This window comes from Falco biarmicus, chromosome 7 (assembly GCF_023638135.1).
Source record: "Falco biarmicus isolate bFalBia1 chromosome 7, bFalBia1.pri, whole genome shotgun sequence".
In the NCBI taxonomy this organism is placed as follows: domain Eukaryota; kingdom Metazoa; phylum Chordata; class Aves; order Falconiformes; family Falconidae; genus Falco; species Falco biarmicus.
In genome coordinates, this window is record NC_079294.1 from 54,661,850 (window position 1) to 54,689,721 (window position 27,872).

A 27,872-nucleotide genomic window follows, 5' to 3' on the forward strand; every position below is an offset into this window, starting at 1 on the left:
AATCCCTTCCATGAAGAAATTGAATTAAATATTAGATGTTCACTTGCAGGATTTGAAGCCATGAGGTTTTGCTATCATAAAGCGGCCAGTGCTGGGCTGGTTCCTTGAAGCAGCTCACCGGGCTGGATCCAGAGTGTGCCCAGCTCACCGGGCTGGATCCTAAAGCGTGCCCAGCTCACCGGGCTGGATCCAGAGCGTGCCCAGCTCACCGGGCTGGATCCAGAGTGTGCCCAGCTCACTGGGCTGGATCCTAAAGCGTGCCCAGCTCACCGGGCTGGATCCAGAGCGTGCCCAGCTCACCGGGCTGGATCCAGAGTGTGCCCAGCTCACTGGGCTGGATCCTAAAGCGTGCCCAGCTCACCGGGCTGGATCCAGAGCGTGCCCAGCACGGGGTTATGGACCTTGCTCCTAATTCTGTCTGGCAAAGCTACTGGTGTAAGCGACGAGAACCCTCCTGCGGCCCCGGCACTAAAGCCTACATCTCTGTCTTCCCAGATGGTGGAAAAGGAGCTTCGGCTGGTCACTGGCTGTTGGGAAGAGCGACAGCACAGGACCGCCACGTCCTTCTGGGGAGCCCAGTGAGGCTGGCTGCAGAGCAGGAGCCCGCAGCACGGTAAGTGCGGTGCCGGTCCCCCCTGGGGAAAGCCGGCCAGGCGTGGTTAGCCCAGGGGTGCTTGGCACCCACTGAGTTCGCAAAGTGAATTGCTTTTACATGTAAAGGGAGTGTGGTTTGTACCAAAAGTGGTTGGTGGAGGTTGCTTAAGCAGCTCCAGATTATGTGGGTTTGAACTGCGTCTCCACATGCACCGGAATCCCTTCTCACCCAAATCTCCTCAACTTTATTGACTTGATTTAATAATGAAACTGTTTCCTCCTTCCTGAAACTTCTTTAAATGCAGTCCCTTTTTAAAGGAGCACATCCCCACTCTGATTTATTTTAAAACAGCTTTTAGAAGGTGTCATCCTTGTGATGAAGTGTTAGGTCTAGGTTGCCAGTGTGCCATTAAAAATTGAATTTCTGACGTTTAAAAGTCTCACTCATCCCAAGTGTCACAGTTTGACGGCTCTGCATGTCACATTACAGCAGAGTATTATGGATCCATTTCCTCTGTTGGGGAGAAAGAAAAAAAAAAAGATGAAAAATGAAAGAAAGCAAAATCTGCAGTCGTCTTTTTCATTATTGAGCTGGAAATTTACAGAGATAGGCATGTTAACCCTGGAATTACTTACCTGGCGCTCTGGATCTTGTGCTGCCTGCCTGCGCAGGAGCAACCTTTGTCCCGTGCTCCTGTACAAACACCAGGAGAACACCAGGACAGTCTTTTCAATTGTCCATGAATTTGTAAAATATGGAGCAGGGAATATATATGGAATCAACAGATTTGTAACAAAATCAAAACATGGCCGGGTCCCATTGTTTACTCTTGACTAAGTCAATAACCAGGTCATGTGGTATATTTCTTGTTGCTTTGTTTTGCCGACTTCAGACAGCTGTAGCTTTGGTGTCCTTTCTCCGTTTATCTGTCTGCAATGTGATAACTTCAAAACATGACATAGGAGCCGTTTCAAAACGCTGGGAGTATTTGCATCAGTAAGCAGAACTTCATTGATTTTGCCTAGTGAAAAATGGTCTGGGCTTCACGTGCTTGCTGCCTGGAAGAGCAGAGGGCTTTGACCATAAATTTCTGATGCCCAGTCAAGGTGCAAGCTCAAGCTGTTGGTCATTTCATCCAGCCAGCTAGGGCGGATGGCCACCGTGTGCCCACTGTGCACCCACCATGCGCCCACCGCTCGCTGCACATGCGGTGACACAGTGCGCGGGTGAGCCCCCCGTACGGCACCCCCGGCCTCTTGCATCGTGTGGCCTCATGCTAAGCCCCCCCCCGCCCCCCAAAGGGAAAAAACAATAGTAGCTGAGAACAGGGGAACAGGTGGCTTTTGCTTGCACAAATTATTCTGCCCTTCAGGCCTCTTCCTTTTGCAAAGAACTTTCAAGAGCAGAGGCGGCCGCAGCTGGGCTGGGGGCCATGCCCTGGCAGCGGGCACCGGCTCCTCCTGGCCGGGGAATGCGGGAGCGGGGGCTCGCGGGTGCCGCCGCCGCACGAGACCCGGCCCCGGGGCTTCCGCGCGGGCGGGGCCGGGGGGCGCGTGGGACCGGGGGGCGCGGGGCGGCGGAGGGGGCCGGGGCAGCCGCGGCAAAGCCAGTGCCGCCCGACGGGCACGGCCCGGGGAAGCGCCCGGCCCCGCGGGAAGCCGCGCACGGAGCGCAGGGGGCACGGCCGGGCGGGGGGACCGGGCTGGGGGGCGCTGCCGGGGGGCAGCCGCTGCAGGGCGGCGTGCGGCCGGCAGGGGGCAGCAGGCGGCCGGGGATGGCGCCGCCGTGGCGGCAGGTAGTGCCGGGCGGGGGGGGCGCATCCCACCGGGGCGGCGCGGGCGCTGCGCTGGCAGCCGGCGCAAAAATAGAGCCGAAGGAGGGCCGGGGGCGGCGGGGCCCGCGGAGCGGACACGGACACGCCGGGCTGGAGGCGGAGGCTTCGCCCCAGCGGGCCCGGGACCCGCCAGGGGCTGCCCGCGCCCGAGGGTGCCCCCCGCCCCGGGCCGCACTGCGAGGCGATGCTGCCGGCGGGCCGCCCCCCTCCCCGCTGCACCCCCACACACGCGCACCCCTCCGCATCGGCCGGGGCTCCCCGGGCGGCGGCGGGCCGGGGCTGCCAGGTCCCCGCACGGTGTGCCCGGGCGGGGCATCTCGGGGACGCGGCGCCTCCTAGCCCGGCACGGGACAGTCGGGGACGGGGGGAGCAGCGCGGCAGCTCCGTTACCCCCGCTCCCCCGCCGGCCGTGCCGCCCCCCCGGGGCGGCGGGGGAATCCCGGCGCCGGGGCCGCGGCTGCGCGGGCGAGCGAGCGGGGCCGCGCCGTGGCCCTGGGTAGGCCGGCCCGGCCCCGGCCCCGGCCCCTGCCCCGCGGCCAATGGGAGCGGCCCCGGCGTGACACCTGCCTATATACAGCGGGCGAGAGCAGCATCTCCAGCGCGGGGCGTTGGAGGGGGGGGGGCAGCCCAAAACACAACATCAGGTCAGAGCGGGGGCCTCGGTGGTACTATAAACCCCCCCCCTCCCCCCCCCTCCCCCCCCCCTCCCCCCCCAAGACTATGACTTCCAGTAAAATTGAGATGCCAGGGGAGGTGAAGGCAGATCCTGCAGCTCTGATGGCATCTCTGCATCTGCTGCCTTCTCCCACTCTCAACCTTGAAATCAAATACACCAAGGTAAGTTGTATTTGTTTGTTCTGGCAGGGAAATTCACCGCGCTCCCTCCAAAGGGGGGATTTTTGCTTAAAATCAGTTTCATTCTGCCCTACCCAACTTGAGTCTAGAGATAAAAAAAGCTACTAAAAGACTGCCTCGACTCTGTAATAAAGGAAACAAGATTTTTAGCCCTGTAATCATCTGAAAACCCACAGGATAATAGAAAAGCAAATTAGATCTGCTGGGACTGGCTTTGTCACTTGTCTTTAAACATAGTATTTTCTACGGAGCTGCTGGGGTTTATTTTCAGTGCAAAATCATTAGTTCTCGAATATGTTTCAGCTGCTTTTGATGTACTTCAGGAGAAGTTCCTATACATACCTGTATATCTTCATCGGAAAATTAAAATGTTTTCTTTCCTGAATTACCCTGTGTGCCCAAGGGACGCTTTTACGATTCCTGGAGGACTCTTTAATACTGCCAGGCTGTTCCAGCACTGGAACAGGTCGCCCTACTAACTTCCGTGGTACTTGAATACACCCTTGCACGATGTTGCAGGAGGGCATGTTTTCCCCTGCTGCCCTTTAAGACTAATTTTCATAAAGCGAGGTTAAGAACAGACCTAGCAGGGTCCATACGGGACTAAATTGTTTTTGTCAATTAAAGTGGGCTTTAACAACAGTCGTTTGTTTGCAAGTGCAATTTAAGTTTTAAAATTCGTTTATATATTTTGAATCTTTGCATCTTTAGTTAAAAATGTTTGGAGAAGGGTTTCAAATGTATTGTGTAAACAGATTACAGTATGTCAGACTTTGTTTCTAATTACTGAGTAACTTAATAGGAAAATAAGCACATCAGGACTGGAAAAAGGTGATAACATTTTTATCTACTGGAAATACAACTTCAGGAGCTTTAGAGCTGATAGGAAACTCATTTTGGCTGATGTAGTGTAAATTTTTCCTCCATATCATCACTTTAAAAGCTTTTCATATTATCTCTTTTTTTAAGCGGGTGCCAAAACTAATTTGTCCTCTAATTTGCTACAGCAATTGCATGTTCTGGAAGAATGTTTCAGACAAAAGTCAACTATTTTAGATTTCATTACATTTTAATGCAGACTGCAATATGCAAATTAAAAGATGCATATGGTTTCTTGCATATGATTTCTTTGCAGATAGTTTAAATGAAGAGTTTAAACAAATAGTAGTTATTTGATGTTGTGTGGTGTTACACTTTGGGAGCAATCTCACTGTGCAAACAGTATTTGGCATGAATGTTGTTTGTTGCTGGTTTCAGTGTAAAATGTGTTTCAGGAGTGTTCAGTAGATAACAACTTGGGAGTAGTATCACTGTTTGCATTAATAAGTGTACCTGCATTTCTCTGTGCAAAAACTAGAGAATGGGTTCTAAAAATCTTTGAAAAAGGTAACAGTCGTCAGCAATCACCTCTTCCTGTCTGTGAGAATGTAAACCGGATAGTCACCTTTAGTAATTCAGCATATATAGTGCTATCATCTCAGAAATATGTAAGATGTTACACGTTTTATGCTGATGGAACAAGTAAAAGAAAATGACTTTATTTCAATATTAAGCCAAAATCAAAACGGGCAACATGCTTCCACTGAGCTTGGTTTTGAGGTATCAGGTAACTCCTGGCTGCTTTGAGAGAAATTTGGTTTAGGACAGGTATCAAATATTTCACTTGGCATATCCTCTGTCTCTGTTTTTCTGTCTGTCTCGCTCTTCCCTCCTTTTTCTCTTTCTCTGCAGGAAATACAAGTGATTTATAGATAATTGGAGTCTTCAGCTTGGAGTCTTGTCTTGGGCAGGACTTTTATCCAGGATCCACTTTCCCACCTATTACAAAGAAAAACAATCAAAAATGAAATAATGGATTGTAACTTGATTCTTTCTTTTGGGGGGAGTGGTCTCTTCATGTCTTAAATGACAAACAACTTCCATAAACAATAAATAACATTAGACTAAAGGACTTTGGGAAAAAAAACAAAACAAAACAAAAAAACCCTCCACCAACAATCCCAAAGCTTGTAAAATTGGACATCTGTAAGCATTCCTAGCAGCCTCTCTCCTGCTTGTTAGCTGAGAATTTTAAATACACAACCAGGACACAGAATTCTTGAACTCTTTATTACAGCTGTCTCTGAATGTAAAATCTTAAACCATTTGGGAGTTAATTTGTTATGAAAAATAGAGGTACCTGTGAACGTTTAAACTGAGTGAAGTAATTTTAAAATATGTTTTGCCAATTAATTGCCATTTCTAGAATTCTAAAATTAGGCAACAGTTTTGGTAGGATGGATCACGTTAAAATTCCAGGAATGCCTGAATGAGATTTGATAAAGATTTTTAGTATGTACTGGAGAAAAGTAAATTTATGATTCATTAATCTAAAACACTACATTGTCCTTGGAATTATTATGAAGGCTCCTTCCAAGAACATCAACAAAACAAATACCACCCATGTAAATTTCATGTATTTGATTATTTACCAGAATTGCTGAAACTTTTGAAATAGTCTGGTAGGTTTACTGCAGTAAGCAGAAATCCGTGCGTTAGGTCCTTCCGACCTGTACACCTGATGTGGCACATAGAGGCAATGCACTTCTTCACTGCTCAGAAAAAAATGTTGCTAGCGATGAAAAGTTATGATGCCATGGTTTTATGTAAGATGTGCAGCAGTATCTAGTGTGATTTCAATACTGGGAGTCAGCCTGTGCTTCTTTTAAAAAACAGCCATTAGAAATATTTTTTCCCAGCTTTTTAATACCTTGGCATGATCTCTGTGAAAATAAAGTGTTTCAGATGTGAGTAGTAAGAACTGGTGAAAAGGCTGCGAAGCAGACATGAAGACGGGTGTTCAGGCACACAGGGTTAACCTTTTCTTTGTGGCTGGCAAGTACTAAAACTGCTACATGCAAGATTCTCTCTTTTCCTTGGGGTAACTCTTCTAATTCTCTACTTCTTAACATTAATGTCCGGGGAGGGACTGCGTCTGCAGAACAGGCGACCTTCCAGTATTGCAGGAATTGGGTTATTCTGCAGCCCCGTGGCACAGCGAGCCCTCCTCAGGCTTCTCGGGCATGTGCTGTGCTCCATACGTAAGGGAGCACGTAGGTAGGAAGGGGATCCAGCCTTCTCCCCGGCAACAAGTCGTACTTCTACAAATGTCAGCTTCATGCCAGAAACTCTCCCAGAAGGGGCTGCTCTGGACGCGTGATCAGACGTGTGAGACAAGCCGTAGCATGGCGTCCAGCAAGGCCAGGTTGTTAACGTGTTCTGTACAGGAAGCCCACCCCTGAGCTGGTGGCTCCCAGAACCTGAGAGCTTCTGAGGGTGATCAGAGGGTTCCCAGCCTCCCTCTTCCAGGCTCTTACGGAACTCCAGTCTCATGCCCGAGACTTGAGTGTCTCCCAAGTACCTGACGGTAGAGATGGAGTCAGCCCAATGGATTGAGCCCTTTGCAGCGTCCTCCTCTTGCCATCTCCGTTTGAGGGGCTAACGGTGTTTCTGCAGGATGTGGATATCCTTCCGTCCTTGTGCCATAATCAAATCTGACTTACTAAGTATTTTCGTAGTGGGTTTCATAAGTGACGTTGACCTTAGAAGGCAGCTCAGTATAAAATGAGGACCCTGTGGTTCTGCCCTCCCCGAGCTCTGGCAGCGGGCAAACATGCTCAGTTTGCACCGCGCTGGGGACACCAGTCCAACTGGATGTTTTAAGTTTTGTTTCTTGCTTGCCAATTGATTTAAGCCTGAGAGGGAGTCGAAGAACTTTAGCATAAGGAAAAGCTGAAGAACTGTGGGTTTGAGAGTTTTTTGCAGAGTTGCTCTGAAGGGGTGAAGCTGTAGCGCTGTGGTGGGGAAGAGGTACAGAACTGTTTCTGTAGTAGTAGCCTGCAAACTGGCTGACAACCGTATTTTTTTGTCTTGTGTAAAAGGGTTTGCTACTACTCTTACAGCACAGGCTAAAATCAGGTCAGTTTCTAAACACAGAGCAGGGAAACTACCCAGCACTGCAGCAGCAAGCTGTAGGCAGCAGTTCCAATTAAGCGTAGGCACACTGGGCAGACAAGAACTAGCAGATACATTTCTAATTCTCGTATGATAAGCATTTGAGTTTGAACTGTTTTGTAACTAAGTTTCTGTATTTTAATTCCCATTATGCTTTCTTGGCATCACCCAGAAATGAATGATGCAGAACACCATTAAAAATTATTTTTGCCACAATTTCCAGCACATGTTTTCCAGATAAAATTCTAGACAGACATTAAGGTAGGAGGCAGGGAATCTATTTTATTTAGAATAATATGCAGAACCTTTGCCGTTTTTTTCAACTAAAGATGAGCTTTGGCAAAACTTGGCTAAGCAATGACACGTGCCATTTCCCACCAGTCTTTCCCTGAATGAGCTCACTCCTTTAATGTCTCCTGAAGTCAGATTCAGTGACTGATACTTGAAGAGATCAGCTGGCCTTTGGGTCAGCTCAGCAAGCGCCGTCTGGTTACAAAAGACAGGGCACAGAAAATTAGAGACGTTTGCATGAAGAGCAGGCAGCAAGAACAGCTCCTTACCCCGTGGTGGAACACTTCAGCATCTGATGCTGACACTAGGTGTGTCCCTCTGTATCATCATGTATGAAGGGTATCTACTGTATTTAGATTTACTTTTGTTTAAATCTACAGTTTGAATTCTCTTCTAGAGCGTTCATACTTTGTAGCTAGTATTGCAAGCCATCAACCCACGTATCAATTGCAAACTATTTATGTACTTCCTTCCAATTAACAGCCTGGCTAGAGGATTCTTTTTTCCCTCCCAACCTTGAAGGTTTTCTGCACAAACCCAGTTTACCCAGCTTCTGTGTGAGGGACCACAAAACAGTTGTAGTCTTATGCATGTTCAGTCCCCTGCCTTTGCTTACTCCAATACAGCTGCTAAAACCATGTTAATTTAAGAGCATTAAAAATACAGAAACTACCAGGCTGAAACTGGCCACGGCTGGCTAACTACTGCATTACTGAGCAGGTAACTGCTGTAGCAGTGACATCTTGCTGGGCTGAGTTTTTAGGAAACGACTGAGTCTTTAGGGAAAATACAGACTGCTTTGACACACCCAAGCTGTACAATACAGTATTGCTGGCTTGGGGGAAATTTTTGTCTCTTTCTCCAGTCTGTAAGGTCAAATGATACGCTGAAAGATAAGAGCTATGCAGCGAGTGTTTTTCTCATCTTTGCAGAAATGTTTACGATTAAAAGTATTCCAATGCAAAAGGTGTGTGTATTTGTTTGCACACCAAAACCAAGTCGGTAATAGAGCACTTGCCCCAGCTGAAGAGTAGCCACGTTCACACGCCTGCTCTGAAGCAAACAGGGCAGAAACTTGACTGTGGATCCCTGATTTCTGGTGGTGGCTAGGTCCCGATTTTGGACGCTATCCACCTTTGGCTATCCTTGGAAACAGTCTCACGTTCTCTCCTGTTGGATGATTCACTTGTATTTATGAGGCCTGAGAGATACCAACTTGATAGCCCAGTACACAGCACACTCAGCGAGGAAAAGTAGGATTCAGATCTCTGCTCCAAGAATACTCACGATGTCAGACAGAGCAAGGATTTGATCAAAGATCGGTGGCTGTCCAGGCACTGACCCTAACTATTGGACTATTGAGTTGGGACAATGTGTCTGGAACATACACTTTCAATCTGATGTGAAAAAAAAAAAAAAATTTCCCTCTTTAATTCTCCATTCTGTTCTGTGGGAAATGTTTCTGAAGGACAGAAGTTCACCAATCTGGTACGTTTCCATATTAAACTGCTGTCTTGAGGTATCTGCATTTTTCAATAAAGCCCAACAGTCCACAAATTCTTGATGATCTCTGCTCAGCTCGCCCATCTCCCTCGCCGTGCAGAATTGTTCCCGACAGACCGCAATGGGCTCTGACAGTCTGAAGTTACTCACCGCCATGACCTGCTTTGTTCCTGGGAGCACCACACACACGGCCACTGTATCCGTTTGTCTTCCCTTCTCTACAATGCACATTAACAGTTGCCTTCGATGAGCTGTCCATGGGCGCTGCAAGTCGCTGGGAACATACCAGCATCTAAAAGTAAATTGAACCCTTCCTTCCAACAGGCTTTGCTCTGCATTTACTACCTCTGGCATATTTCATCTACCCTTGAGTTGCCCAAATGCCTTTTCACTTTGGCCCTAGTGATACTTTCTTCAGTACTCTCACTAGTCTGAATATTTTTATCTGCAAACTATGTACCTTACTATTAATGATCTGCAAAAGCAGGTGAACCAAGATATCGATTGCTAGTCACAGTAATTAAGGGGCACCTTGCTATTAACCTCTTTCCAGGGAGAATTATCCATTTATTTCCAGTCTTTTTTATCTTATCTCTTAACCACTTTTTAATCCATGGCAGGACTTTATCTTGCACCATATGGTTACTAACTTTCCTTAATAGCCTCTTGCTAAGGACTTTATCATCAAAAGCCTTTTTAAAGTCTAAATAAATTATATCCACTGATTCATCTTGGCTCCTCATTTGACTAACTATCTTCCAAAAAATCTCACAGGTTTACAGAGATAAATGACAAAAGATGAGTTCAGTGGTCCATATCATAAATTTTTAGTCTGATCCTGCATAAAGTCACATTTCTTCTTTTACTGTTTTGCAGCTATCTTCCCTAAGACTGAACTGTAACATTTGGCTCATTTTTTTGAAATCGTTTAATTCTCTCCATATCTAAAAAAATACAACTTTTTATCTGTTTGTTTCTTTTCAAAGAGTAGAATTTACTCTCTGAAACAAGCAACAAAACATCGACCTTAGTTCAGCTGAAAGAAATGAGAGACAAAAAATGCATTTATACAGAGACAACATTATAAGGAATGTAAATATAATACAAGCACAGATGTGCAAAGGCTTAAAAAAGCTTCAGCAAATTGCAGTTCCGTGCAGTCCCCTAGTGAGGAATCCTCAGACAAGCGCTGGCATCCCTACTCGAGCACAAATAAGTGCATAAATAGCTATGTGAAGACTTACTACTGATTATCATATGGAGAAAGATGAAGTCTAAAAAATTATTGCCATCTAAGCGCCCAGCCATTCATTACTTTTGTGCTTACTCAAATGAATAGCGGAATTCCTGTTCAGACTGCACACACCTAATTGGTTTTTCTCCAAAACTCAAGTTCTGTATTTCAGAATTTGTCTAAAACCATTATTTCTACTGACCAGCATCTTCTGCTACTTTTAATAGCAACCTACCTTTGTGACACGAATGCAGCACATCAAGGTGGAGTTACGCAGTGTGACTAAGCTTTAAGAGCACTCCATTACTAAAAGTATCGTATGTGAAGCCACATCAAGGTGTTGCTGTGATAGTGTTGCTGAAACAGTCTCCAACCGACCAAAGAAAAGAAGGACTTCATTCTTGTTCACGTCACTGGACATCAGTTCCTTTCCCAGAGAGCCTAGTGAACGAGATTTTTGCCTTATGACTTGAAATATAATACGCTGTGGCTTTGTTAGACTGAAGTGGGAAAATACTTCAGAGAACCATCCACATCACGTTCTGTGACCCAAATGAAAACGTTTAAGGTCAGCTCGATCTCAGTTGACCTCAGCTGGAGGTTAAAACACAAGGACCGTGCTGACCACTAGAGTATATAGACCTTAATCTGTCAGGGATTCATAGGTAATGAAGACTCTGAATTGAACTCAGAATCGAAACGGATGCTGGTGGGACAGCTGTGGAGCAGCCGGCAGCAGGTGGTGCGGTTATAGAAAGGATATACTTTGCTAATTTCCATGTGGATTTCCACTGTGCCCCAATTTAAAATAAGTGAGTTAGAAAAATCCATTTGGAAAGTCACAAAGACATAGGAAGTGTTGCACAGAACAGGCTGCAGCCTCTTTGCTGCACTTGGATGGGAAGAGGATGCCAGAGGGACACTGGCCTCTTACCATGCTCTGGTCCTCCAGCAGTGATTGCACAAAAGCCCTCAGTTTTGACTCAGAAATGATCAGAAGGTGCCTTTCCCTACAGAAATTCCAAATACATTTACACAGGTAAAGGCTTCAGTCTAAAGTGAGACTGATTCATGTCCAAAGCGGAGCTATTTATCATTTCAGGGAAACACTGAGATTATTTGCCTGTCATGTAAAAGCTGATCTTACCTTCTTATGAATAGGTCAGCATGTCAAATTTGGCCTCAAGTGGCAAGAGCTGGTCAGAACCTCGGGTCTGCATTTAATCTGAAATGGATCTCTCCAGCTGGAAGGTCCTTCCAGGTCTGCGCTGTGGCATCGTTCTCTCACGCTTCAGTGGGAAAAACACCACTTACTACATCATCATCACCACCACCCTGGGATGTCCTTCGTGCCTTTTGTGCTGTTCCTGATGCCTCACCTTTTGAAAACTGGAAGAAACAAGATGCATTAGCATTTGGAGTTTTTTTGCAGGAACTTTAGTTCAACTTTTTGCAGCACAATTAGTCCTTGTCTTGAACATGCCCTTTGAATGGCCTTCAGGGTACTGCTGGTGTTAGATTTTTAGTAAAGACGATTCCTCAGAACATCATTGTCTAGTATTCAAACTAGTGGCTCTGCTTTTCTTCCCTTGGCCCTATAACATACTAGATTTTGGGCAGAAATATAATCTACTGTGGTATAGCCGAATGAAGATTCCCCCAAATGAGCAGCCGCCTCTGGAAATATCTTCAGTCTGCCTTTTATGCCTTTCATAGGCAGGTTGTTTTCAGAATCCACCGACTCTCCCACAGCCTATACTTGCTTAGTTATGTAACTTAGGCTTCCCCTGGCTGTTTTATTAGTGTTACTTACATTTTAAGTTTTTAGTTTTTATTCTGTGTGTTGTGACCTTGTAAAGTTAGCTTCCGCCTGCCACCCCCACCCACCCCACCCCACCCCACCCCCGTTTCCTCTTGTATCTTCCTGCTTAGCCACCCCATTTATTTTCTTGCCTGTGCTTCCAGTTTTTAGTCTTGGGAATGCAAATTGTCTTTGACTCTTTCACATTCTTAAGCCTCCATGCTGATTCTGTGGATTTTAATTTCCTAGCTTCAAGCAGGGAGTTTCTAAGTTACTTCCTCTTTTAAAAAAAAATCTGCTTCTTGAAGTTTAGTATCCCAGACAGTAGGGCTTCTTCATATGTTTCTCTCCAGCAATGAAGCTGAAATTATTTATGTGGTAACCATTTCTCAGGGGTTCAGACACGCTTTTTAGTCCCTGACAGGCCTACATCAAACCTTGTTTAGATTAGGACACTGAAAACTCTGCTCTTTAGACACTGTCTCCGTGCGGCTCTCGTTTAACTAATGCGCAGTTACTTTTGCACCAGCCTTACTGCCTTTGTATTCTTTTTCCACTTCAGTGCCACTCCAATGTCACTTCAGTTGCTCTTATCCAGAAGTCAGTACTTCACTGCTGCTGTTATCCTTCATGATCTACACCGCCTCTGTATCCCTGGGTCTGCGTTGTGTGATGTTTCTCTTCCTTGCACACAGAGCTGCTCCCCCTGGCTCTGCAGCCTGACTTGTCCTCCCTGCATAGCTTATACCTAGAAATTGTGGTATGCCTCTGATAATTCTCATCCCCGTGTGCTCAAAAAATGCTAGGTTTTTTCCTCTCTGTGATACAGTCCAGATCACCCATTTTCACACTTAGATTTTAGTGCTGGTTTAGGGGCACTTGCAATTTCATTTCCTAACTATAAGATGACCTAGATGAAAATTGTGTTCTAGCTAGCTGAAAAATCCTGTAAAGTCTTTTCAGCTGAACCACTAAAGCACCTCCTATGACATTGCACCTCACTCTTATTTACCACTCTGCTAGTGTAAAAAGTCCTTAAAATAGAAATTAAACTGCCTTTAATACTTCTGTATACTGTCAAATTGATCTGAGAAGGCAGTTATGTAACTGCTGGTTGGATACATAGATTTTTATTTTATTTTTTTAAGGAACCACCTAATTTTGTTGTTTGAAACATATTTGGAGTTTATTTTAAACATTCTTTGCATGCAAGCATAAAAGCAGTGTCTTGATTCCACTGGGTATTTTCAAAACTTACCAGTATACCATAACATACACGTTTTACATTTGCTTACGTGGGTTGTTTTCAGCTGTAACAGAAATAGTTTATTCTTGAGTAGCTAAGAAAGTACTAAGAAATTATTACCTGCCTTTCCAAATTAAGGGGGTTATTTTATTCTCTCCCGGTTTCTTCAGTTGTGGCAGATGGTTGCAGCAGTCCTGTACCTGAATGGCCTGCATGGACCTTGAGAAACATGCACGCATGTTTTGCAGGAGATCTGGCTAAGCCTTCACCCCCTTTTCTGTCAGTGCTCAATGTTCTGTTGGTCTTCCTCTTTTCGTCCTTATCACACTTTCTTTACCACAGCTACTTAACGGCTTCTCTGTCTTTTGTGATGTCTATGGGATGCTGTTTCCATGAGAGGTGAGAATCACGCTCTGCTTTTTCACTTGTCCATCTGAAATGGTGATATGAGACTAACACGAAATGGGTTAGCTGTACCGATGGTGGCCTCGTCTTGGTGGTCCAACCCTTTGATAGTGATTTTAAAACATATTTGTTAATGTTACTAAAGACATTTTTAGCTAGCATCGCTCAACTGCAAGTGTTAATATTGTGCTCCTTCCATCAAAGCTTTTAGAAAGCATTAATTGATTCAGTCTCACAGTAAAACTGGTGACAAGGTTCCTTCACAGATGGGGGAGTTTAAATTTGTTGGAGTGTAACCATGACTAACTGAGACTGTAGGTCAGTGTCAGAGGCAGGATCTCTTGCTAAACCAGCCAGGCTACTAGAAGATAAAACCTCTTTTTCTGTACATGCTATTCTGGGAAATGGAAATATAGATGAATTTCAGAGCCAGTGTTTACATGCGGCTGCACGCCTACAATTCTATACGGTATTAATCGCACACTTCCATGTGCACTCACCTACACAAGCACACACAGCACAGATGAAAAGACCCCTTTCTTTGTGCTGCTTGCTCTCTTTCTGTGTCACTTGATCGGGAGTTGTCTCCGTTACCATTCCCTTGAGTGCTGTTTGGGAGGCAGTGCCCTCCTTGCTGGAAGAACTGGATAATGAGTTCAAGTGAAGCTGGGGCTTGCAGTGTTGCTCCCCTCTGGGCTCTTCTGTTAGGAGGGGGAGTATCTATCTCCACTGGTGCAGCCCAGTGATGGCGCTGGCAGTCCAGGTTGTCATCTCTGGTATTGTTTCTGTCCGCTTCTCAAGGGTTTTGTTTTAGTAAGGCGCTCCACCATGGAGGGGGAAGGCAGGCCCTGCTATTTAGATGGCAACCAGGAGCCCAGTGCAGACATGCCCAGTGGCTGGTGCAGCGCAGCTCTTCCACCCGCCAGCCAAGACGATCACTCTTCATGCTGGGATTCTAGCTGAAACACAAATGTGTTCATGCTCTTGCTCTCTGCCTCAGTTCATTTCTCTCCTTGAAGGAGCAACAGAACAAATCCTTGATAACTTACTTCCTGGTTGGAAAGCAGGTAAGGGCTTCTTAGGGCTGTTCCCTGTGACTGGGAACCTTTGTAGTCAGCTCTTCCAGCCGTTTGCCTAAACGGTCTTCGGGGAGACTAAAAGCAGTGAACCTGGAATAACAACATTTGACTTCAGCTAGGTCCCATGAGAATTTAGTTATTACTTAATGGATTGAATTGGCGACATACCTTATACTAGATAACTGCCAAAGGTTGCATGAAATTAACCTTCACAAATGGCTAGTTATTGGTATACTCCTTGCAGAAAGCAGGGGCATCGGGTGACATATGTTCACTGTAATTAATATTGGTTTTCATACCTTTACATGCCAATAGCATTTGCAACGTCTGGGTGAAAAATTTCTCAGATTAAAGTCTCGATGCTGATTTTAGCCATTTAATGATCATGTCTCATTGTGTTCACTACACTGAGCATAAATCCTGTCTTGTAAACAGCAGGGAGACTAATGAGGTTTGCCCACATTCTGGTATCATTACAAGGAGTTCCAGCAGAGAAAAAGGGCATTTGGTTAGAAAGGGGAAAAGAAACATGAATTTTAAAGGAAATGCGGGGGGATCTCAGGACTGCATATATGAACATTCGTTTTTAAGGAAGGCTCTTTATTAACAAGACTTAGAACCTACTTTGCTCATTTAAGGAAATCTCTGTATAGTTAGGTTTTGGTTTTGCCTTAGTCTATGTTTTTAATGCTGCATGTTTGGCAAAAGTTGAGGGTCATGTTTTTAATTTACACACTCAAAGTTATTAGTCTGCTTCTATTTAAAGGTAAACAGAAGAGCTCATTTTTCATGCAGGCCTACATCTCTATGCAGAATAGCTTGCCAGTCACATATAAAAATGTTAAAATCTATTAAATATTGGCATTATTTTGCTATACCCTGAAGTGCTTTATTTGCTTGGGACTGTAATCAGGTCTTGCAAGAGCGCTTCACATCCAATTTTAGTCTTAGCACCACAGTGTACTTTGGGGTGTAAATTTGTCAGGTATCCAAGCACAGCAGGATGCTTTGACAGCTTAAGCCTGGTTCTCTCCAATCAGCCTTATGAATAATAAAAAGTAGAATGACCTGTGTTCCAGTTTTGTATATGTAAAGTAAACGGCTTATCAACAGAAAGAGCTGGCGGTGAAATCAGAACTGAACTCTGAGGAAGGGAAATCTAGCTAAAGGTTTCTTCTCTCCAGAAGAATATTCTCAAGTAAACAGATCGGTACTGCCCAAGACTTTTTATTAAAAGAATTTCCAGCCTAAGAGATTTCATTGTAGCACTGGAAGAGAGGAGAGGTGGTAGGTTCCTTTGCACCTTCTTGAAGCGCAAAATGGGTTTATAAATCAGCTTTCTGGGAATTGTTATCTCACAGCTTCTTCTAACAAACACAACAATTTGTTTTAAAGGCTTTCACCGAAGATGTCATAAGTGGTAATCCCTATGTTGTAAGTGGGTACTTAATGTGATTTAACTTAATGCTGATGATGCAAAGCTATTCTCCCCCAAAGCCTATTAAGAACATCCAATTTTCTGGTAGACTAACACTCCTGCTTACTATCGTAGAGATAAGTGACTGTTTAACCAGGACATTCGGGAATAGTTTCAAACCAAGGCCACAAAACTGAGTGGCCACAAAACTGGTCTTTGTGACAGTTCACTTGAATGCAAGCGTCACAAGCTGGATAATTGTTGTTTGTTTAGGAGTAGTTTGAATTTCTGTTTGTTCAGACACGTACATACAGGCACTTTCAATCATCTTAGTGAGCGTGCTGGTGAATATCATTATTTATGACATTAGTAAGCACAGTCTAGGTAGAAAAGGGCCAGTGCAAGCCATTTATGTAAATGAAATAAAGAAACCGATAGTAAATACTGAGTTTTGTTTCCTGTTGCCCTAAAGTGCAGATAATTCTAACAGTTTATCCAAGACATGCTTCTCGTGCTGCATGCTTATTTGGGTTTTTTGATTTTTTGTGGGTTCTGTATGTGCAGAATGACATGAAAGGAAATGTCACTGGCATGTTAGCAAAACACGCTAACAGTAATATTTGAAAATATTCAGGATGCAAAGTAGAAGTGAAGGCAAACTTTCCAGGAGCTTAAGGCTGCTCACTTGGGTCTAATATAGAGTTAGCACTTTGCAGGTCAGTGGCTCTGCTATTTGTCTCTGACCTAACAGATCTGGAGTTCTTCACATCAAAACCAAGTCTTGCTGAGCTGAGATCAAACGTGTTAAGGTAAGGATCTTGCCAGTGATTTATCGTGCCAGGGAGGGTGATCAGGCCATAAGGGGCCACTGCAAATGAAGCTGACATTCCAGCAATTTCTCATGTGTAGTTATAAGGTAATTTTCTCAGACAGAGCTTTTAAGTCAAAATAAATTTGCCCATTGTATTTTTCTGTGTTGCCTATAGTGTCTGAAATCCTAGTAGGAGTATTTATTTATGCAGCATAGCTGAATTCTAAGGAAGAACTTGCTCTTCGGTGATGAACATTTAAAATGGCCATTACCTACAAATGATGATCTGCTTGATTCTTTTAAATAGCAGAACGTGTCTCCCATGCACAAATAAATAATTATGCTGTTTTATGTCCACACAATGAGCACATAAGACTTGCAATACGCAAATGATGCAAAACACAGGAAAACGATACAGACTAATACCAGTCTTGTTTGTACAAACCCCTCCTCATTCCCACCATTTCAAATGAGTGCTTGTGAAAGGGTTTCCAGGATCAAGTTCTTAACAGCCACAACTTCATTAAAGCCCGGTGACAGCCTAAAAATTGATTCTGTAAACAAATACTCCCTCCTCTCCACTCCTGATTTAATGAATTTTTAGAACTTTTTCGTTATTTCATTTTTTTAAGTTGCAGTGCGTGATATCAAGGATCATACTCCACAAAAAGCACTGCCATCCTTACCCAAATCATTCAGTGATGGCTTTTCTTTGTTATTAGTGGATTTGTAGAGCATACTCAATTCTTTAGTCACCCTGGCTTCAGAAACAACGTTTTCTGATGCAGTTAAGCAAGACAGTAAATGTTCTTCTCCAGCAATTAAAGCCCCGCAAGTAAAAGGATAGGTAAGCTTAGGAGATTAGTTTCTTAGGAGTAGATGAAATATTACCTGAGCTACGGGAAAGTGTTATTGCTCCTGTATTGTGCCAGTAACAGCAGATAAATTCTTCATTACCTGAAAAAAAAAAAGGTAGAAATTACTTTGAGGAAAGTCTTCATGTGCTGTAAGTAAAGTTTCTTCCCACAGGTTTAATAAGGCAGCCAAAAGGAGTAAAATGTTTGTGGTTGGTATACTTCAACAGACAATACAATCTGAAGTCTCTTCTCTTTAGATTAATTTTCTTGAACGACCAGGCACAAAATAATCCCTTTAATGAGACTGAATTGAAATAACGGATGCTGTATCAGCATGTGGCACAGTGAGAAACTAAAATAGAAAAAGGTAACATCACAGTTTGGCAGCCTGGGTTTTGTGCAGGAAATACTTGTGCGGTGGGGGGGGAGGAGGAAAGTAAGCATGCTACTGCATGTTGTTAAGACTTATTTAATCTTCTTAACTAATTACTCACACTTCCTAATTCAAAATCATACAAACAAAAAACGTTTAGATAAGCTGGGAGTTTTTTCAAATGGGTGCCCCCTACAGCTTAGAAAATAAACATGACAGGTTTCCCCTCTCTGATGTGCTGCCATTTGCAAGAGAACAGACCCAACTCCCAGAAAGACAGAAGACTAATTAAGACAGGAAGACAGGCAGGTCAAACATTTGGTGTGAGGGATTTGGGACATAGGGGAGAAAAAATCATGTTACATTCCACTTTCACAGCAGACTGACAGGAGGCTTCAAGCCCTTTCTCCCATTTGCTGCTCAGAGACCCGGGGCTCCCCCAGTGTCTCCCCCCGTCACACCTGTCCCTAGCGAGCCGTTCCCCAAACCTGCACTCACGGTGAGCTGGCTCAGGGGGCACCCGCTGTACCCCCCTGTAAGCACCTAAACATGATGCCTAGAGGAGCGGGCCAGTGCAACAGCCACTGGAGGGACAGGCCCTTACTGGGGGCAATGGGAGCACGCCTGAGGTAGCAAGTACTGCCCCGAGGGAGTGCTGCCCCCTCTCCTCCCACCCCACGGGGAATGGAAAGAGACTGAGCTAATGCGTTAGGTCCCACCATGAGGTGCTAGATCATATGAATCCTCCTCCAGCTTGTGTCTGCCACGATGCAGCCTGACTTCATTTACACATGCTGAAATGTCACTGAGACCTTGATGTACTCCCTATTTTAAATACTTGGCTTCTGAGCCGAAGTCCGCTGATGTCAAGGACTGTTTCTGATTTCAGTAGGCTTGGCTCAGGCCTTACTACTTGGAAGTTACAGCCCGAGAAGCTGAACACTCCAGCCTTCTCATCCAGACGTGTACCTTTGGCACAGGACTTGGGTTGCATAAACATAATCCTACTAGATTTCGATGTACTGCTGCGCTGACAGCGAAACCAGAGCAGCCTCATTCACTTCTTGTGCATTTTATTTCCGATTCCACTTTTTTGATCCTCCTGCCGTAGTGCGTTTGTAAATGTTTAAAATTTTCCAGCCTTTGCCATACGCTCTGGAGCTTGGACTCTAGATTTCTTGAGTGAAACTTAAAAAGTCTGGGTTTATGAAGGAACTGCCATTTATAGTAAACCATGTCTAAAAGCCATGACAGTATCCTTCTGGCTCTGAGGTCCAAGTGAGTTTTAAAAAAACCCAAATACCCCAAAACACACAAAGCTTTAGAAAAAAGCTCTTCTTCCTTTTCAATTTTTTGGTTTTTTTTTTTTTTTTTGAGGGGTAGAGGGTGTCAGGTAAGGAGAGGTAAGGAGCCAGGACAAGCCAGCAGCCACAGAAGAAAAATAAAAATCAACATGTTCTGGTTTTGTATGGCCCTTACAGGTTCTAGAGCAGCTGTCAGGTTTCCAGCGACACAGCTCTGTCTCCCAGCACAAATATCCCTCTGGAGGCTGTTACCATTGCTTCCTCTTCATCAGCTGGGGCCTGATTCAGCTTCCACTGAAACCAATTTGATTTTTCCTTTCACTTTACTGTGGGTGGGACTGGACCTCTAGTGGCTGAAAACCAGCTACGTCCACAGGAGCTTGCTTGGCAGAATTAAGTTTAGTGCAAAGTTCAGCGTTCTCACGTACAGTTTGCTGTTCCTCTTAAGACAATTACAGTTCCTCCACAGCTGAAAGGCACCTCATTACAAGAACCAAAATCTGGGTAACTTCTGCAGGACCAATACTGCTCTGTGGTAACCGTGGTGAGCAGCATGATAACCATTCCTGTTTGTATGGTCAAGCCAGGCAGCCTGCCTTGATGTACATAGGTGTACCATTTGAAAGCAATGCAGTCATTGGCACTGCCCAGCATAAGGCTCATTCATGGACTGCCTTGAGAAGCAGGATCCTGCACTAAGCATGTCTGGGGAGGTTGACCTTGAGGTCTGTGGCCCATTCCTCATCATCTGTGAACTTCCAGCTAGGAGCAGTGACTCTCACTGTTCACCTGAACAATCTCCTTCTTAAAAATACAACAGCACTGCTAATCAGTCGCTGGGTGGTCAGCAATCAGTCCACTGGGATTGGCTTTTGCTTTCCTAGTGCCTACTTACAAACCAGGCTTTTGCTGATTTCGTAGCCAGCTGCTTGTTTCCAGTCACTCCCAGGAGCGCCCCGCAACATGCTCTGGCTAGAACGTGAGAGATTCGTTGTATCGAGACAGCCATAAAAGTGAAGGAAAACAAAGCCTGAGAAAATAAACAAGCTGCACCTCTGATTGGCAATCCCATCTACTTCATTCCCTTACAATTGTACTAATCGTTAGGAGTCTTGAAATGTTTCCAAAGGAGAGGAAATGAAGTTGCCGAGATGGGAAAGGATATGAAATTTCCTGACCAGACTGAGGCACAGGTGCCCGGTATCTGGGATGTTATGCAGTATTTACCAAGGGAAATGCTGCTGCTGGATTTTTTGCATGCCTCTAAAATTGTTTTATGTCCTCCCCCCCCCCCCCCAAAAAAAAAAAAAAAGTAAAAAAAAAAAGTGCCACTATGTATTACTTAATGCCTCCAGCTATAAGAAGATGCTGAGGGCCAAACAGCTGTGATTCTTTTATAAAGTACTTTGGCATCTGATGCCCCCTCCCCCATCCTTGCAGATTTGATGTCAAAGGCTCTCTAAGGAGAAAGTCACATATGAAAAAAAGATCTTTGATGGAATGAAATTATAACCAGCTACTAAATCAATTGAGTTAGGAAATTCCCATTCCTTCCTCCATTCATCCAGAACCATATCTCCTGTGGGAAGCCATTATTATTTGGATGTTAAAATCCTCTTCCTGTACCAAAAAACATTTCTGGAGCTGCAACAGCACAAAAACATTGTTTATTAAATCCATGGGAAAATAATTCTACTTCCAAAGAGCTGAATGCTAGGCCACTGTCTGTCCACTGGCTGAAGTTCTTATACAGCTGGGGAGCCTGAAGAAAATGTCTGATGACATCATTATGAAGCAGTATCAAATTAAGAATGTAGATCATCATTTCACTCACACATCATTTGAGAACATTTTCAAGAAAGGAAATGAAAAGTTACATTGTTGCCACCTGTGTTGATTACTCTTATGAATTAAGGGAGCCCATATTACTTTTCTTCTATGTTTTAAGGGAAGACAACATAAACAAGAGAGGCAATGAGCATGCAGGAATCCCCAGTGCATTTAAAAATCAGTTCGATTTTCCAAATCCAGGGCTAGCCCCTGGGTGAACATCAGAGGGAATCCGTAGTGCCATGACACCAGGTCTCGTTCAACCAAAAGCTGCAAAGAAGGTATTAGTTCTGTGCTGATTTTTAATTAATAATACTTATATACACACCCACAAAGACAGTTGTTTTGTACCTCCTCAGTGGTAAAGCAATAAAACCACAAAATTCTATCCATTTTCTCCCTGCTCTATATTTTGCTACTACTGCATTGCAGATTAGATTGTTCAGCCTGGTTTTGTACACATCCCTTTCTCTTTGAATGCTTATCACTACAATTACCTGCATGGTTTGAAATGAACATTAAGTTGCTAATTATTAGTAAGCCAACTGGGACAGATGGCTACTTAAACAAGATATTGTAGTTGTTTATTTGCAAAGCTTAATTTGCTTTGCTTTATGCTAAAAACATTTACTCTTGGCTTCATTTCAAAACTGATGAGCATCCAAAAATGCTATTGAACTCAGTGCATAATGCTTTTGAAAAATCAGTCTTATGCAAAGTGCAGTATATGACTTCCTTCTAACTATATGTCAGCAGGGTCTTGAAGTAACTTGAATTTTATGTAAAATGTTGAGCTTTACTTTTCCTTTGTATAGTTTTTTTGTATGACATGGCATCTCAGAGGCTCTGAGCAGTCTTGTAGGATGGGTCAGATTGCTTCCTTGATTAGTCCTGTGAAACTCTGTCAGCAGTGGCTGCATGTAATTAGCTGCGGGCAGAATTTGAACCTAGCAAATATGTGGTAGGGCCGTTATATTGCAAAGAACTACCAAAAGGTCTCTGGGAATGTGTGTGTGCGCGAGGAAGAGGGTACTGTCAGTACCAGGAGGGATGTGCCTGTCCTTTTAGGCAAATGGCATGCCCTCTCCACGTCCCACTTGGAAAGGAACAGAAATTACCAAGAGGCCTTTATGATGAGATCTCAGGAGCATGATGACACTCCAAGGGCATGTTCAGAGGGGCAGCTGGGGGCTTCCAACTGCACCGTTTGTAAGGCCTGTTTGAACCTTCCCCATCCTGCAGACATACACTCCTCACCCACCCGCTCCCTCAGCTGCTGCTCACGCTGCATGCTGCCTCAGGCAGCATCGCTGGTGAACGAAGAGTATTTACCTTAGACCATTGTGCACCAACTACAGCGAGGCTCCGCACAAGAGGCAGTGTCTGTTTTGCCAGTTGGGTTTGTCCTTGGCCAAATCCCTGTACTGACAGGGCCACCTAGGTAAAACGGGAGCGCTGGCCTGTTCCCCTCCTGCTCTGGCACTGCTGCAGTTGTTGGCTCTACTGAGAGTACATGGCAAACTAAATGTGTTCCAAAATTTCTCAAGTGTTCCTTCTTCCCTTTCCATTTTGGCACGGGTTTGTTGATAGCACCCAACAGGCCAGATTATTTAACTACTCACAATACCGCATAGCAAATACATGACATACTATATACTTTTTCTTCTCCTTACTGCAAATCACAAAAGGTAAGGCTAGGACTCAAACAAAAACAAATTACCTCAGTAACTCCTGGAAAACTCAAGTGGTTAATCAGTTACCTTTTATTTACATATATATGCTTAATGCTGAATTAAGTTGTAAAAACCAAAGGCTGATTTATAGCCCCAGTCAGCCTTAATTAACATTGATTCCAGGGGAATAGTAAATGTGAATAGCCTTCACAATTGAGGTTGAACAATGAACTCACTGGGTGTTGTCCAATTTGTAGCATGATTTACATGGAAGCAAGCCCTTCTTTTTTCTAGGGTTACCCCTTTTTCATCTGGTGTTTGGGATGGGTTATATATAATCCATAGATAGGAACATTTGCTGTCAAATATTTTCCCTGATTTACAGTTAGCCTTTCCATGGTCACTATAAATAAGGCAGAAAAAAACCCCAGTTTGAGGCTTTGCAGGGATTCCTTGTTCTTGCAATGTGTCATCGCTTGTCCATTTCGTGGCATTTTTACGAAGTGGCCATAATGAAAGTCAGATTAAATGTACAGGATATATACATTTAATCAACAGCCATTGGAGTCAGTAGTGCTGGAAGAGTTATAAAAGCCCCTGTGAATGCAAATTTATTGCAAAAGAATCTGCGTCTTGGTGGTAGGAATATCTGCTGAATGGTACTACCTGACACAGAACACCTAAAACTTTCAAAAGTGAATTATTTAAGTGTAAGGTTTTGCTTGTAAAGCCGCCAGCTGCTGGATTTCAAGACTTGAAACTGTTCCAAAACATGGGACTAGGTACTTTATTTGTGCACTAGAGTAAATACTCTGATTTTACTGCCAATTTAAATGTGCTCAGTTTACAGTAATGAGCTTGTATAGGCAATACCTTGTTTATAGAAAGTGGAACAGGAAGAAACTAACATTAACCATTAACAGTAGCAATTTCTCTTGCCTTCAACTCTAACTTTATGCCAAATAGATCCTTCCCATGTCCTATCTGAAATATTTGCTATTACTGTTCTTTTTTATAAATCTGTGGGCTAAAATGGAGCATTCAATAAAATAATACACCTTATAGTTCCAGTCAGCTTGAAATGCAACACTCTCTTGTAATTCCAAGACACTGTTTCTTATTCCTATGGTGAAATGTATTTTAAGAATAAATACATGTCCTGCATACTAGCAAACCTGATAATAGGTGTTCATCCCTGCAGAATGTAGTTAACTTTTAAAAATCTTATTTTAAAAAGAACAGACCACTCTGTAAGAGAAGAGTACTCAATTGCAGTTGCCACCACTTCTCAGGTTCTTGCACTCAACCTACTGTTTTATTCTTGCAAGACAGATCACGCGAGGAACCTATGTGTTTATGTACATACTGAAACCTTAAACAAACATCTTTCCATCACCTTGGGCCATCTGCTCCTGAAGCTGCAAGCTTTTCTCCCTTCCCCTCCTCTTCAGTGCACCCACACACACTCTGGGCATGGAGTTAACTCCACCAAACTCAGTGGAAGGGGTGACAGTAAAATCCTTCTTCCACACAGATCACAGATCTCTGAGTTTCTTTGTTTCACTTACAGTCTAAAAAGTGACAACGATATGCTGGAGGATTTTGGCTTGCGGTGTAAGTCACCAGATATCATAGTGGTGATTCTTTCATTATCTTATTTTGGCTGGGTTAGTTCCAAAAGGTTCTAACGGGGACCAGTACTTCGGTTTGCAAAGCAGTGTAATCACTGAGCAGGAAGACACCACCCACAATCTGAGGAGCTTGTAGTCCAAGGACGTGGTCAGGCTCGAGATAAGTACAGTGTGCAAAGAAAGCGACAGACAGTAATGGTAATGGTGCAGTAGGTCCTTGGTTCAGCTGCCTCTGAAAACCAAAACAAAAGTGGAGGGTGGGGCGGACGTGAAGAAAGGACAGATTCTGAAGTGGGTGGAAGGGCACATGGCAAAGTGGCTGAGGCTGGAGGCACAGGGAAGATGGGGAAACACAACAGATACACATCCATAAAAGCAAAAGCATGTGTAATTGTTGGTTTCTACACACAGCTGTTATATTGCCAGAGTCTTTTCCAGGCAGGCACAGGTTCCTTTATGCCCATGTCCTCAGTCAGCCGGACATGAGTCAGCTTGGAACCAGAAGCTATGTCACTGCAGTCAGTGTGGCACTAAGCCTGAGCTAATAAGCCCCGCTGAGAAGAACACAGCTACATGGCTTCTATTTGGCTTGGAGAATAGGTTGAGCAAGCTCATGTCTGGTAACAGAAAACTCTACAGACACATCTTCGCCTTCCCGTGCAAATATGAGCACGCCATTTCTTTCCTTTCTGTAAAATGCACAGGCACACTGGCATCCTCACCATGTTCTGTTCTTTTATGGACACTTTATTCCCTTTGGTGTTGCAACTGTCCATCTTGAGCTTTCTGACTGTATTTTCTCTTGGCTGCTTTTTTTTTTGCTACAATAGTGCTGGTTTTTTTCCCAGCTGTTTTTTCTCATCAATTTATGACTAGCTAGAGAGCTTGTTTCCTTCCTTCCTTACAGATCCATTAAAGCTTTGGAGATCCTCTTTCCTTAAACACCCAGTATTTTGATCCTGATGCTTTTCCTTGCCATCAGAGAAGTTTTAAATGCTTAAGTTAGAGTACATTTTAAACTATTTAGTTGGCAGGGTGGAGTGGCTGTCTTTGTTGTACTATTCCAAGCCTAAAAACTCAGCAGCTGATCTATAATCATACCATACTGTTCTTTGACTAGAGAAGACAGGTATTACATTCCATTCATTTCCACATGAAAAACATGTAAATTTTTTGTCCTGGTTTTGCCACATCAACTTTGCTATAAAGAAAACAAACAAAAAAGGAACCAATAACCTGACACCATTTAAGCAAAGCCCTTACATAAAATTGTCTTCCATCGTCTCCCTGAGCTCATCTGGCTGACCTGAGCCATGTGCCAATACAAAGGTAAGAGCTTCTTTATTTCATGGTAGTAAGACAGCAGGAAGAGCAAGATTAAAGAGGTGCCAAAGTGCTGCTCTGGACGAGTTGTTTGCGGTGTTTAGTCTGCCTGATCAGCAGGACAGATTTCTGTCCCACTGTCTAGAGTGTTTCTGTGAGGAAACTGGACCGATATTTAATACATCATTCAGTCTCGTTCTGTAGCCATGCTAGAAGAAGATGGGCCAGTTTCCACCACCTCGGTATCTCTGACTGAACAGAGACTCCTGAATCTTTCAAAGGGTCCCTTGGCTTTCTACTCATCCAGTCGTAAGATCCGTGTGGGGTATGGGGCTTTGCTTTAAGAAGAGAAAGGTCCCTGTCTCTATAAACACAACTTAACCCCTCAAGCAAAAAAGGGTGATGAACATTCCTTCTACCTAGGGGTGAATTCCTGCCTCCAGTGAAGTCAGTGGTCCAATTCCTGTTGATTTCAGTGAGGCCAGATCTCCCCCTTAACATTTTAAGTTGTATTTCATGGAATACATTGATACCTGAACTCCAAGGAACCCGTATGGTGCCTGGACTTTTTGAACACTTTCATTCTTAGAAAGATTTCAAGGACAGGAAGAGTCTGAATACCTGGAAAACCTTTCACTCTGTCATTTTCCTAGACTGACTTCTTTCATATTTGCTGATAAATAGTTGCATCCTGTTCTTGAAAGTAATTCAGCAGAAAATGACGGCCATGTATGCAGTTATCAGTAAAAATCTACTTTAAACAAATTCATTTGTCATTACTTCTCTCAAGACAGCTGTTGTCAGCACCATTAAAATTCAAATTTGTTTGCCTATGACAATTAAAATTATGTCAACACTGAGAGATTTTAACAATTTCCATTGTTCTAAGCAGATAAGCAAGTTAATTCTGTGCTGCAAGCCATCACTGTAGCCATAACCAACTGACTGTGTACTGAAGAACTGCGATGTTTGAGATTATTCAGCCTTGACTGGGTTGTATCAGTGACCAAATGTTTACTTACTGAATTGAATGATTACTTCAAATCCTTGTCTTGTCTCCAGCAGTTTCAAGGCTTTTTCTCTGATATAGGTGTGGGCTTTTTTTAGTTTTTTTGTTACAGATTTTGAACCAAATCTGAACGTCAGCCAGGTTACTTAGTTTAATGTTGCTTCTGTAATGATACTGCCACAGAATACAGCAAGACATCGGGGGCTGACCCTCAGCCTGAACTCCCAAAAACTGTCATTTTCACAGGCATAAATGAGTTTCAACTCTTTTGTATTAGAATCTGCAGCCTCTCCCAGGAGTCTGTTGTTATATACATTACTGTTTGTTCATGCAGGAGGATTGATGACTTTTCTTCCTTTTCTAGATTTTCATCAATAATGAGTGGCAAAATTCTGAAAGTGGGAGAACATTCCCAGTATATAATCCAGCAACAGGAGAGCAGATCTGTGAGATCCAGGAAGCTGACAAGGTAATACATCCCGTGAATGGGTAGAAATGTACAAATAGAATAAAGCAACAGGTCCAGAATAGCAATGCTGGACATTTATTAATCGCAGTTCCAAACCCCATCACGTGACTAAGGTTGTAAACCAGCAAATTTCGTAAGCCTGGTAATGTTACTTACCTCTGCGTCTTTCTTCCTTCTTGGCAGGTTGATACGGACAAAGCAGTGAGGGCAGCTCGCCTGGCTTTTTCTCTAGGTTCGGTCTGGAGAAGAATGGATGCATCGGAAAGAGGCCATCTTTTGGATAAGCTAGCAGATTTGGTCGAAAGAGACAGGGCAATTCTTGCTGTAAGTAGCACATGA

The 27,872-nt window shown here is 43.9% G+C and overlaps 1 protein-coding gene and 1 long non-coding RNA gene across 3 annotated transcripts in view; one reads left to right on the top strand and one right to left on the bottom strand.

Annotated features, from left to right (window-relative positions):
- Positions 1-27,872, top strand: part of ALDH1A2 (aldehyde dehydrogenase 1 family member A2) — an 82,042-nt gene that overhangs the window by 21,152 nt on the left and 33,018 nt on the right. The window contains exons 4-6 of one of the 2 annotated variants that reach the window (XM_056346287.1): positions 496-613; positions 27,429-27,533; positions 27,717-27,857. In XM_056346287.1, the coding sequence (XP_056202262.1) occupies positions 496-613; positions 27,429-27,533; positions 27,717-27,857 (364 nt within the window). Of the gene's footprint in view, positions 1-495; positions 614-3,142; positions 3,267-27,428; positions 27,534-27,716; positions 27,858-27,872 lie in introns of those variants that run through there. The other variant, XM_056346288.1, reaches the window with a different exon arrangement.
- LOC130152550 (uncharacterized) lies at positions 4,403-27,825 on the bottom strand. The gene is made up of 5 exons (XR_008823003.1): positions 27,690-27,825; positions 17,956-18,021; positions 13,473-14,926; positions 10,541-11,694; positions 4,403-5,102 (listed from the first exon to the last, which is right to left on the bottom strand). It is a non-coding gene; the product is annotated as an uncharacterized LOC130152550 (long non-coding RNA).